General features: G+C 41.1%; 1 protein-coding gene across 4 annotated transcripts in view; it reads right to left on the reverse strand.

The window, feature by feature from the left end:
- dapk2b (death-associated protein kinase 2b) overlaps positions 1-14197 on the reverse strand; it is a 156552-nt gene that overhangs the window by 76324 nt on the left and 66031 nt on the right. Inside the window, exon 1 of one of the 4 annotated variants that reach the window (XM_060853575.1) lies at positions 1650-1722. The exons of the other annotated variants lie outside the window; for them this stretch is intronic. Coding sequence (XP_060709558.1) covers positions 1650-1708 — 59 coding nt within the window. The 5' untranslated portion in view covers positions 1709-1722. Of the gene's footprint in view, positions 1-1649; positions 1723-14197 lie in introns of those variants that run through there. 4 annotated transcript variants of the gene reach the window in all.

Here is a 14197-nt window from a genome sequence, read left to right on the forward strand (position 1 = left end):
TCAATAGTAACAAGCATGGTGTTAATGGGAGAGTCAGTGATGACAATGCCATTTCAAAGCCTGGGTGATATGGTCAGATACTCTAGGCGAAAGAGAAGACTGGAGATTGGACTCAAAATTAGAGTGGTTCTGGAAAAGCACAGCAGGTCAGGCAGCATCCAAGGAGCAGGAGAATCAAAGTTGCAGATGTAAGCCCTTCATCATCAAGCACACATCAATTCTCCTGCTCCTCAGATGTTGCCTGACTTACTGTGCTTTGCCAGCACCACGCTCTCGATCCTGGAGGTTGTCCAAGTCCTGCTGCATAAGCGTCTGAGAAATCACAAATGTGTATTGAACATGGTGCATTTGCTGTTGATTGCACTCAGTTCTGACCTAATGATGGAGGGAAGATCATCAATTAAGCAGCTAAAAGGCATTACCCCAAAGAACTCCTACTGAGATGTATGGCCTCCACCAACCACAACCATCTTCCTTTGTGATCGAGATGACTGCAACCAGAGAGCAGTGTTTCCCATTGACTCTGGTTTTGCTGGGATCCTTGATGCCATATTCAGGATCCGTTGGGATATATCACAGGATACAGAAGGAAGAAAAGGACGAGATTGCTGGGGCCTTGACAGACATCTTTATACCTTCTTTATCCACAGGGGAGGTCCCAGAAGACTGGAGATTAACAAAGAAAGTTCTTTTGTTTAAGAAGGACAAAGTGATAATCTGCAAAATTACAGGACGTAAGCCTTCAGGGAAACTATTGAAGATTCTTAGGGACAGGATTTACTTGCATTTGGAAAATAATGGACAGCCATGTTTAAGAGGCATTTAGACAGATTCATGAACAGGCAAGGTATAGAGGGATACAGACCACATGCAGGTAGATGGGTTTACTTTAGAATGGTGTCAGCATAGACGTAGAAGGCCAGAGAGTGCTGCACTGTTGATGGTGTTGTCTTTCAGTTAGACTCAAAGCTAGATCCTGGGCACTCTCACTGAACAAAAGTATCCTTGATATATTTCAAAAAAAATTAAGAGTTGTTTTTCATGTCCGATAGAATATTTCTCCTTCAATCAACATATTTAGACAGACAGTATCTGGTCATTGTCACAGTCCTGTTTTTAGGAGGTTGCTTTATCCAAATTGGCTACCAAATTTTCAACATGACAATACTGACTGCACTTCAAAGGTACGTCATTGACTCTCATCCATTTGGCATGTCAGGATCGTGAAAGGTGCAATGTAAGTGCATGACATTCCTTTCTCAACTAACAATGCATTTCTGCTGTTTGTATCCACTGCTTGTCAACTTTCCTAATCTTCCAATTTATAGCAGAAATCATAGATCCCCTACAGTGTGGAAACAGGCCCTTTGGCCCAACAAGTCCACACTCACCCTCCGAAAAGTAATCCGCCCAGACCTATTCCCTTATCCTATTATCCTATATTTACCCCTGAACAATGCACCTAACCTACATCTCACATCTGTGCTTGGGAAATAATCATCTTGGTTTTTCATCAAGATATATTTTGTCTTATAAAATGCTTATTTTATCACAAGCTCTCCATGGATCAATTGACATTCCAAAGGAATCAGCCAGCAGTTTATACAACCCGAAACCAAGATGGTAAAAGTTAAGAAATACACATTCACCTAAAATGTTTAGCAGCCCCTTGAAGGCTGAATGTTGAGAGACATTGCACTTTCTCCATTTGTGCACCACAGCCTTTCAAACCCCTTCTCCAGTAGGTGGATTGAGAAATGTCGATTCTATGGGATCAAGCATTTTCACAGTTCATCTACTTTGCTGCAGACATGAGTGCCAGTAGTGGATGCTGGGAGGCCACTTAACCCTCATCTACAACTGGACTTCCCTGTTTGAAAAATCCAAGAAATAATAATCTGTTTAAGAGCTTCAAGCAAAACGAAGATGAAACCATGTTTCAGACAGATAACTGATTATTCTACCTAACAAAAATTTAAAAAAAGATAATTGCTCCTGAGCTTCCTTTTCATTTCTGTGAATTTTTTAAAAGAAGTACCAAGTTCCCTATTTAATGTGGGCAGTAAGTGGAAAAAAAAAGTTTTATGCGAACTGCTCACTGCAGAGAAAAGCTGATTGGGGAAGTCGATTAAAGTGATGACTTTGATCAATTCAAATGTTTCATTTTGTTGAATTTAGTGAAGTTAACTTTGTAATTGAGAAAAATTGTGACAGATCCCTCTTTGCCAATTTTTGCTAAATAATTATCTCAATTTTTTTATGGCAATGCTTGCTCATACATGTTTGATGGAGTACTGGCACTAACCAAACAATAAAAAGTGGTGCAAAATGATTAACTTGTTTGTGTATTCTTTCAAGAATATGCCACATTCCACTTAGGTAGCCTCAAATATCTGCACACAAGCTCTTCTGTAGGTTGGGGGGGGGGGGGTGGGGGGGTGGGTAGTCTCCTGCCTGAGAGTTATGTGCTCAACTGGAGTGATTCATAGCCATATTGGCTGGAGTAAAAAAAGTTAATGATCTAAAGACGACAAGAGGATAAGGAATCTTCCTTGTTCATATGGTGGTGTACTTTCTCATTAACCAGAGAACTAAAACAGCACATTAAAAACAAAATTCTTTTTGCTCACCAACAAACTCTTTTTTAAAATTTCAGTAATGAACTGGCACCTGTCCAGCAGTAGGCTCAGCTTTAAGCAGGAGAAAGCACAATGAGATACGATAGGAGCATGGATCAGTAATTCACAGGAAAGACCATCAAAGCAAGCACGTAAAGAGTCTTGAAATGATTAATTACTGTAACCCAATGGATATTAAACTGTATTAAATGTGGGTATTGTGGTGCAAATAGATAAAGTTAAGGTAAACGATGTTTTGTTTCTCAGTTTTTTTTTTAAGTGGTCAGGACATTTTATTTTAAAAGCAGCATTTCTAAGAAATCATGTGACTTATACGTCCCAATATGTGACATATTAGGTAAGGTTTACTAAATTGAGCTTTAGTGATCCAGAAAAGTAGAAAGAGCAAAACAGTGTTCAGTTTAGAAAAGATCCATATTAGCAAGTGCTGTTTAGTAGTCCCAGGATAGTCAGTAACTGGAAAAAACCCTGTCTTCTTTCAGCGAGAAAACTTAGTGAATTAGTCTGTGTCTCTGAGACTTGGGTGAGATGGAAGAATCACATCATCTGGTGAATGTGCAGAAAGTCAACAGAAAGGAACACTTGAGATCTTGTTAGTAGAGTATGAAATTAAAAAGAGAAAGTAGATGCAGTTCTTCATTGGGATTGAGTGTCTGTAATAGATGTTGCTGGGAAAAAAAGGTTGAATTTTTTCTTTTGCTGTTTATGAGGATCTTTTCAAATGTTATTTGTCTAATAAGTTGTTTTTTAATGATACTCCAAATTGTTGGAATTCTTGGAAAGCACAGCACAAATGCATTATTCTGTCAACACACCTGCAACATGTCATCAGCCTTGAAGTTGAACCCTGTCCTTTTAAATTTTGTTAAAATGATCTCCACCTATATAACCCCCTCCCTCTCCAAATACAAATACAGCAATGTTTTCATGCCCTTATCTTGCTTGACTTCCTTGACATAGTTCTGTGCTATCAGTTTACATTTCAGATCAAAATTCCCACAAGACTCAAAATATAGAACTGCAGTAAGTGGATAGCTCAGCGCAATCACTAGTGCAACTGATTCACTGGGTTCAGCCACTTCAGCCTCCTCCTGCCTCAGCCCCTATAATCTTCATCACCTTCCCCTCAGGTTAATATCAGAGGCTAAATGCTGGTTAGACAGTGCCCAGACATCTACTTTATTGTCAGTTTTATTTCTACTCAGCAATGGTATGTCCATTCCTGATGAAGGGCTTTTGCCTGAAACGTCGATTCTCCTGTTCCTCGGATGCTGCCTGACCTGTTGTGCTTTTCCAGCACCACTCTAATCTAAACTCTTATTTCTGCTCAGCTCAAACTTCAACTTCACTGATTACTCATTCATACTTAGTAGAATATACACCTCATTTTCATCAAATTATCCCATAGCTAACATATCATATAATCCAGTTGGTCTCAGACATTCCTGCAAGACCCTACCAGATGATAACACTTAAATGTATGCACATTATTTGCCTCACTAACATTGAAATAGATGTTACAGATCCCAGAGGGACAGGTATCAGTTAACCTTGCATTTATGAAACACAAAAGAGAAAACAGAGTTAATATTTCAAGTCCAGTGACCCTCTATCAGAACTGTTGTTTTTGTTTCAGATTTCCAGTGTCTGCAGTTCTTTTTATTCCTATGTTTCTTATTGGATTTCATAGCATCTTATGAACCTACAGGTCCAAACTTCTTCACTATTCTTACCTTTAAAGTCACCCCTCTGCCTGCTCAGTTTTGCAGACACAACAATCTTTAAGATGAAGGAATAGTCATGTACGTAATAATTTCTCTATTGACTGTTTTAGCCATTTAAAATAAATGGATCAATGCGACTTGGAAAACAGTAGAGATTAGAATCCTGGATGTGTTAATCATTCATAAACCTTTAAACTTTCAGTAGATTTTGAAGGTCTGTGTTTTCACAGTGAAGCTGCTGAGGTTTTAGATGCCAAACTTCACCCATTGGAGGCTTTAGAGAAAGGAAGAACAATTTTAAAATGTGATAATAAAGTTACTTTCTAGTTTCATTTAAAACGAGTAGTTAAACCAATATGAATAACTACAGCTGCTGTGTTGTTAACTACTAATAGAAATCCTCCAGTGTGGAAAGAGGCCATTTGGCACATCGAGTCAGCCCTGCCCTTCCCATCCAGATCCAACCCACACCCTATCCCTGTAACTCCACATGTACCATGGCGAATCTACCTGGCCTGGACATATCTGGGCTCTACGGGCAATTTAGCACAACTAATCCAGCACATCTTTGGACTGTGGGAGATAACCAGAGTAGAAAGTGAGGTCTGCAGATCAGAGCTGAAAATGTGTTTTGGAAAAGCACAGCAGGTCAGGCAGTATCCAAGGAACAGGAGATTCAATGTTTTGGGCATAAGCCCTTCTTCAGGAAAGAAGAACCAGATAACCAGAGTACCCAGAGGAAAACCCACATAGACACAGGGAGAACATACAAACTCCACACAGACAGTCACTCAGGTCCCTTTTGTGAGTAGCTGATAGGATAAAGAAAGGAATAGCTTGGTTTTAGAGCTTGGTGATTGAATTAGGAAACCATTTTGGAATTTTGAAATAAAAGGCAGCAGTGCTGCCAATGACCCCCTGTGCTGCCCCTTTAATTTTAATATCATCAAGAAAAAAGCACAAGAACCTAGCTGGGCACAAGTGTCAACTGTCTGCCACTTCTACAGAGTGACAAGATAGGAAATTCAGGCAGAATTTAATACCCTGCCCACCCTAGGTTTGCTAGCACAGGGCATTTAAAATCAGACAGAAGGGGACTCTATCACTTCCTGGCTCAGCCCTGATCAAGCCCAGGTGAGAAAGCCTGTGGACACCTTTCTAGTTGATGGAGAATCTTTACCTCACCTTGCTGCTCTCTAACCCCAGAAACCTCCATCTCAACATTCTACCCCCCCCCACCCACCCCAAGACATACGGAGGTAAGTGCAGCTCTAACTACAGGCAAGCAGCTCTACACCATCCAGGACAAACATCCATTCCCTCTCCGACTGACACTCAGTACTGCAACAGAGTGTACCACTGACAAGATGCACGACAAAAATTCATCAAGGCACCTTAGTTAGCACTTTCCAAATCCATGGCTACAGTCTAGAAAAACAAGAATAGCAATACATGAGAACACCACCATCTTCCCTTCAAGATGCACACCATCTAGTCTTGGAAATATATTGCCATTTCTGCAATGTCGTTGCTTCAAAAGCCTGGAACTCCCTCCCTAACAACAGAGGGCCTGCGTATCACAAATACTGCAGCTGTTCAAGAAGGCAGCTCACCACCAGTTTCTTCAGCATAGTTAAGGACAGACAATAAAATGTTAGCCCAGCCAGCAATGTTCACATCCCAGGAATAAATTAAATATTTTTAAAAACTCCTTACTATGTCCCTATGGACAGTTAACACACAACTACTTAGCTCAGAGCAACATGGGAGACATCTGGTAGCAATTTGCACTTGAGAATGTAACCTACAAACCAATTGGGTCACCTACGAAGGCCAATTAAAGCATCATTTGTGTGGGTGTAACGAAGGAACATCCCTGGAACATCCCTGGCCAGAGTGTGCATAGACCCAATGGGAAGGGTTACCAGGAAGAGGAAGAATAATGTTGATTTTTGAGCCAGGAAGTATTTATAACCCAAACCATCCATTGGATACAATGTGGGTCAACAACAAGGACAAAAATGCCCAAAACTGTCACTGCAGTTTGATTGTAAACTGAAATGAATACTTTCTGGACACATTTTTAAAAAGGCAGACTCCAGACATGTAAATGTTTTATAAAGAAACTTTCTGATATATTTCAAAATTCCAAAATGGTTTCCTAATTCAATTGCCAAGCTCTAAAACCAAGCTATTCCTTCCTTTATCCTATCAGCTACTTACAAAAGATACATCACAGACTGAGCTTCCATTTATTCCATAGAGGTATAGTTTTGAAAAATAACGTGAGCCAGTGCCACTCAAAGTGAAAATCAGTTTCTTCCTATTGAGTTTCTTCCTATTTCAAGAATTGTTTAAGGGCTTCCTGTTGAAAAGTGGTAGCTGTGGTTCAGTTAGAAACACACTTATCTTTGGAGTCCAAGATTTCCAGTTCAAGTCCAACTCCAGGACTTAAACACTAAAATCCTAATCCATTGCAGTACTAAGAATGTACTGCAAAGACAGAACTGCCATAGACATAAGTTGCAATAACCACAAAATCACATCTTTTTCTTTCACAAGCTCCAGATGAAGAATCTAACAAGAATACTGAGCTAGATCTTTCCTACAACTGAGCATCTTTTTGAGCACTATAATAACTTATCATGTGCTGTTCCCACAAACATTTAAGATCCATGAGTCATGTTAACCCTTTCCCATGTGATGTGGTTGAAGGTTTCCCTCACAGTTAAATTTGAGAAACTCCAACATAGTAAGTGGTAAAGACTGGATAACAGAGACACTGCATGGGAAAGGGGAGTTGTACATTAGGATAATGGACTCACTCCTGTTTACTTAGAATTGCCAGCCAAATATCTGGTGAGTTTTCAATCCCAATAGCACCACTGGGACTGATGGCCAGTACTGGAACTACAAGTAACCTCCCATAGGAGCCATTTATTTCTGGACTTTAAGTCCAGGATTTCCCTGGCGAGTCCCTGTGAGGGGACACAAGGATTTTGCAGGGTAGGGGGGAGTACATGGATGGGATGGAAGACCACCTAATGGGGGCCTCCATTGCATGCACGTTGCCACTATAACAAATATCCATCTCCCCAAACTGCCTTGACAAATGGCCTGTTTATCACCTCTTAAGATGCTATTAATTGGCCATTTGAGGCCCACAACTAAGCAGGCTGCCTGGAGCCTCCCCTACCCTTGGCAAAAGTCCTGCCATTTCACCTGACTTTATATCCTCCTGTGAAGACCCTTTCCTCACCCCATTCCGCTTATCCCACACAGCTTGAATTATTCCCTTTCTGTCCAGCCAAGTTAAATGGCAACGCATGATTGTAACCATTAAAAATGGAACATTATGGCCAGTACCTCAGTAATGGTGTTTGGAAGGTTAGCCATATTCTGACTTCATGTGACTCATTTCCAAAGTGACGCATCTTTTGAAATTGCACCGGCTGCAAAAGGACACTGAGGAAAGTAAGGTGGAAATTGCAGAGGCACTGGCTATAATATCTTGGGTGATGCATTTTTGGAGGTTAAATCAAGAGGAAAGAAAACAGTAAATGGCAAGACCCCTGAGAGCATTGATGTACACAGTGTTTTTCGGGTGTAAGTCCATAGCTCCCTGAAAGCAGCAACACAAGTGGAGAGGGTGGTAAAGAGGGCATACAGCATTCTTGCCTTTGTTGGTTGAGGGAAAGCATACAAAAGCTGGCAAATCAGTTGCAGCTGTACAAAGCTTTTAGTTAGGCCACATTTGCAGTACTGTGTGCTGTTCTGGTTGCCACACTATAGGAAGGATATGGAGGCTTTGAAGAGGGTGCAAAAGAGTTGCCTGGATTGGAGGGTATTAGCTACAAAGAAGTTGGATAAACTTGGAATGTCTCATCCTAGAGCTTCAGAGGCTGAAGGGCATCCTGACAGAAGTGTATAAAATTCTGAGAGGCATTTCTCTCCCTGTGTGGAAGTGTCAAATACTATGGGGCATTGTTTCAAAGGTGAGAGGGGAAAGTTTAAAAGAGATGTGTGATGAAAATATTTAATAAAAGAGGATGGCAGGTGCCTGGAATGCACTGCCAGGAGAGGTGATAGAAACAGATACATTAGCAAAGTTTAAGAAGTTATTTAGACAGAGGCGTGAAAAGGTGGGGAAGAGGGATACAGACCATGTGTAGACAGATGAGATTAGGAAACAACAATTTAATATTAAATTAATAGTCATTTGAGCAAATGTGTTAATTAAAGCAAGCCAGCCTGGATTTGTTAATTACAAATTGACTTTAACTAACTTGGAGTTTTTTTTAAATGAGGTAATTGGGAGGGGGCTGTTGAGGAGGGTAATGTTTAGACATGGTGCACTGTACCGAAAGGTCCTTGATAAAGTGCCATTTTAGAAACCCATTAGCAACTTAGAGACTATTGACTAAAAAGTACCATGGAACTAGAATTGGCTGAGTGACAGGAAACAGAGTAGGGATAAATATTGCAGACTGGAGGAAGGTACACAGCTGAGGATACCCTAGGGTGTTAGGATCCCTATTTTTCCCAATACATATGACTGACCTAAACCTGGGTGTGTAGGTGCAACTTCACAACTTGCAGATGACAAAACTTTGAAGAGTATGTGAGCTGGGCAAAGATATCCAGACTATCAGCACATTGGCTACTATTGGGAATATTATTCCTTTAACAGCTGACCAGAGAGTGACTTCAGTCGCACAAGGCCTGTCAACATGCTTCCTTCCTCTTGAGATTAAGGACTTGTCTGTTATGAACTCCTTCATCCTGCTAAACCGATCTCAGGACTATCAGGATGCTTTAGTGTCAGTGTTGAAAATGTTTTTAAGCAAGCACTTCTTTATACTATTTGGTGCCAAATGCTTTGAATTTATCATATGATTAGGCCATTTCAAGATCATTTTGATTAGTAGTTACTAAGTCTTTCATCTCTGCACAGAGCAGAATTTCACAACATAGCATCTCACAGGTCACATATAAAGCTGAAATTATGTTCTGAATAACTCAGTTATTTCAAACTGCAGATACTAGCACAGTCTGCAATGTCTCTATTTAGAATCCACCTGGCATTGAAAAACAACTCAGAACAAGCCAGAGAATTCAAATGGAATAAGTTCTCAGGGAATAGAAGTACTATCAGGATAGTTATCTGAATGTCAGGAAGTGCATTGCCAGGATTCAGGGTTCATACCTGGACTGAAGTCAAGACAGCCCCAATCAGAGAAGATAATGAGAGAAACATTTAATGACATACATGCTACTGCTCTAGAAACTCAGATTGGCCAATAAATTCTCATTGACAGTAATTTTAAAACTAGCTGTTCAATCGGGAAGTCTTGAGATTGAGTAAGCATCATTTTTCCAACCTGCTGATTTTCCTCCTCGAATCTGTATTAAACTCCGGAGGTTAAAAGCTTGTTTGACGGAGTCCAGGCAGATACTCCATTTTATTTCAACTTAGACATTCACAAACTTTAACGAACCAATCTGTTACTTGCTCACCACCAGTTAAGCACTCTACCCCCCAAATCTCTCTCTCTTAATATCAAACCATCACCTGTCCCTGATTCGGTTTCAGTCTCCGAGATTGCTGTTAGACCTTATAACATCCTGATTCATTCCAAACTCCTACAGATAGTTGTGTGTGAAATACAATCAATGATTTCAGCAGGAACTTGGTAACTACTTGAACAAATCAATCCCTGTAATGTATTATCCTATTGCAAACTAACATCACAGCAGAGAAAAGCAGCCAAGAGTTAAAAGTGCTTTGAAAAACATATGCATCATAGATATCCCATCTGATCCACTGCATGTCACCAGCACTAATTAGAGTTTTATAAATACTGTGGCTCTGTAAACACTTTTAAATTGTAACTAAATTCTAATGAAGGGTAACTTAAAAGCACCTGTCAAACAGGATTTTACAGGATCAAATGGAATGCTATTTTAACATCCTGATGATGTCAGCTTTAATTCCATAATTTGGACATGGTGTAAAACCCAGTGCTGCTGTCCATTTTGCCTGATTCCCAATGGGAGGGTTTGGTTAAAACTTTCCCAGTCTGTTTCTGTGGATATTCAAAATCCCAACCTAAATAAATCTAGGATATGATTTTTACTGAATTGCAATTGCTAAGTATCCTTTTAATTAACCTTAAACTTATTACAACAAATGTCTAAAATTGCAGAAATTTGAATGAATCAAAGGCTGAGAAATTAGCATTCATGAATGCATACAAATGTTAATATGCTGTGTCTTTAAATTCTTCAAATCTGACCATCTTCTTTCAGAGAAGCTTCCGAATGCCAAGTTCAAATTGTCTCAGGATAAAACGATTACGGAAATACCGGATATCGACTACCTGGTTCCTCAAAGCCAGAAGGGAATGATCAAATACAAAATTAACGGATCACCAAACTACTGTGTAGTTGAAAATGAGGTATTCAAATCTTTGTCCAGAGAGAAGGAAACTGATCCCTTATGGTTCATGTCCCCTAGAATCTCCTGGATTCCTGTTGTACAACTTTAAAAAGAAGTAATGAAGCTGCATTTTGCAGTCTTCTGCTGTTGGATTTGGGGGTTGGGGGAGGAAACAGTACGGGTATATCATAAAAGACAGTGTAACTCCTCGTCACTTGCCTTGTCTCCCAACACATATCAGAACAGGGTTGGGGAGAGAAGTAAAGCAGTCAGCTCACCCTTAGGCCTATTTTTTCTTCTTAAGTAACCACTGCTATCTTCTCCACAGCTGGCAATTGCACAGACCCAGTAGTTGAGCTGGTGTCTAGGGAAGTGTGGCAGATGTACTTTAGGGAATCCTCTGTCCATCAGAGGCTAACCTGCCTCCCTCTCCTGCTCAAGGTCATAATCCTTCTTCGTATGTCTTGTCCCTGAGCATTCAAACCTGAATGGTGCTTTCATTACCAGACCTCCCTTTAAAACAAAGGCCTCCAATCTTCAGGTACAGGCTGATATTACAGTGTCCACCACTCCCACCTGGTGCTGCAGGCCCTGTCAAGCTTCTGGCTAGTCTGACTGACCAGCAGCCCTCTATAGTAGGGCCTCCTTCACAAAAGGGGCAGAAGTCCCATCCTAAGTCAATCAACACCCTGTCAGGTTCAAAATGGCTGCAGAGTGGTTTGTATTCTTGTAGGCAGGTTCCAGACTCCGTTTTTCAAGGTGGATGGTGGGGGTCTGTGTGCAGGGAACTCAAAACCCTCAAAATAATTATTCGGGTCCAAACGCATCAAGTCGTATATTGTGTACAGAAATTGTGTGTTTCATTAGCCTGCTGAGTCATCAGAAGAAATAAAAGCAGGCGTAGTCCACTTGGCTGGTTAAGATTTGCCTGCCCAATTGATCTTTGCCCATTCCCTGTGCCTCTCAGTTCCCGAAGCACCAAAACTGTCAATCTATCTCAGCCTTAAACACAGTCAACAATGGCATACGCTCAACCCTCTGGAGTGGAGAATTCTTCCCAAATCCTAACCACGAGGATGAATTTCTTCACTCCATCATAAATTTTCACGCCCCTTATGCTTTAAATGCACCTCAGAATATTCTAGATTCCCCAGCCAGTGGAAAAAGCCTTACTGACTACCTTGTTATCCCTCTTCAGAATTTTATCTGTCTCAATGAGATTGCATCCCATTACAGGAAACATTGGCCATTCATTCAATCACTCATCGTAGGCCAGCCCCCTCATTACAGGGACCAATTCCATGAACTTCCTCTGTACTCTCTCCAATAGAAGTATCTTCCTCAAATTCAGAAACCAAACTGCAGACAGCCTTCCAAATATGGGCTCGGCAAAATGCTGCATAATTGTAATAAAATTTCTTTATTCCTGCATCAAAATCCTCTTGCTATAAAGCCAAAAGCCATTAATTTTCTTGATTGCCTGCTGTTTTTAAGAGTTAATTTTGTGTTCTTGTATGAGGACACCCAAATCCTTCTGGACATCAATATTTACAAGTTTCATGCCTTTTAAAAAAGTATTCTGCTTTTCCATTCTGACAACCGAAGTGAATAACATCAATATTCCCAACTTCATATACCATCTGCCACCTTACTGCCCACTTATGTAACATATCCATATCCCTATGAATCAATGTTGGTTTAATCAGGTCAACCAGCTCTGGCACTGTGCTCAAATGTAGCACTTGTTGAGGGTGGGTTGGCGGTGAGAAAAGAGTGGGCCGACAGGAGGTGGAGTTGAGATGCAAACCAGAGAAGTGAGAGGAAGAACATTCTTTTCAGTTCATACGAGAGGCTCTTCGCATTTAGTCCACAATATTGTTTAAGCAGTTTCAGTCCAGACTGAGCGAGAGCCTGACAGAAGAAGAAAGAAAGTGGGACATAAGACACATAGGGAAAGTGGCACGGTGGCTCAGTGGTTAGCACTACTGCCTCACTGTAGTAGTGACTCGGGTTCAATTCCAGCCTTGGGCGACAGTTTGTGTGGAGTTTGCACATTCTCCCTGTGTGTGCATTGATTTCCTCTGGGTGCTCTGGTTTCCTCCCACAGTCCAAAGATGTGCAGGTTGGGTGAACTGACCATGCTAAATTGCCCCTTGTGTTCAGGGATGTGTAGTCAGGGGTAAATGTAGAGTAATAACATAGGGAAATGGGTCTGGGTGGGTTACTGTTCAGAGGGTCAGGGTGGACTTATTGGGCCAAATGGACTGTTTCCACACAGTAGGGATTCTATGATTCATCCTATGAAACAGCTTTCAGGACAAACGACTGAAGGGAATGTGATAAGGAATAGAACAATAATAAACTTCATACTATCTTACTGTTTGCTGCTGAATCATGGTTTCCAACAATTATTTTTCACTGAACCACTTGTCAATGGAAATTAAATGCATCACAATTTGGAAACATCACTGCAAGACTGCCACAAAGGGCACTGAGCTCCTTTGGTACTCCTTGCCTTTTCTGTGAAAATTCATTCTTCTACCACATAATAATGGGTTGAAGTTAATTGGGAGTGTAGGTTAGAGTGGTGCTGGCAAAACACAGCAGGTCAGGCAGCATCTGAGGAGCAGGAAAATCGATGTTTTAGGCAAAAGCCCTTCATCAGGAATGGAGGGAGTTAATTGGGAGTGTCACAGTGACAATGAATGAACATTAATGATTAATAATCATCATCTAAACATGCCACACCAATGACCAAATTACTGCCATTGGGGCAAACTTTAGGGTTTCAAGACCCCCTCCCCAGCATACAACTGGAAAACATCCAGCCATTAGTAATCAAGTGAATTAATTTTAAAAGGTAGACTCACCTTCCTAAGGGAATAGAAAGAGAGAGCTGTGTGCTCGGTTTTCCAGAGACATGGCTCACGCCTGCTACACCTGACTATGCCTCATAATCAGAGGGTTTCTCAGTTCACCAAATGGCCCACTTGGTATCCTCAGGAGCAGTGAGGTCTGCCTCCTGGTGTTCAGATGTCATGACCATGGCAGGTTAGTGCATCCCGCACCTAGAATATCTTATAGTGAAATGTCGTCACTACTATGATTAGATTACTTACAGTGTGGAAACAGGCCCTTCAGCCCAACAAGCCCACACCGACCCTCCAAAGAGCAGCCCACCCAGACTCATTCCCCTACAATTACCCCTTCACCTAACACTACGAGCAATTTAGCATGGCCAATTCACCTAACCTGCACATTTTTGGAATGTGGGAGGAAACCGGAGCACCCGGAGGAAACCCACGCAGACACGGTGAGAATGTGCAAACTCCACACAGACAGTTGCCTGAAGCGGGAATTGAACCTGGGTCTCTGGCGCTGTGAGGCAGCAGTGC

The sequence above is a fragment of the Hemiscyllium ocellatum genome, chromosome 42, assembly GCF_020745735.1.
Source record: "Hemiscyllium ocellatum isolate sHemOce1 chromosome 42, sHemOce1.pat.X.cur, whole genome shotgun sequence".
In the NCBI taxonomy this organism is placed as follows: domain Eukaryota; kingdom Metazoa; phylum Chordata; class Chondrichthyes; order Orectolobiformes; family Hemiscylliidae; genus Hemiscyllium; species Hemiscyllium ocellatum.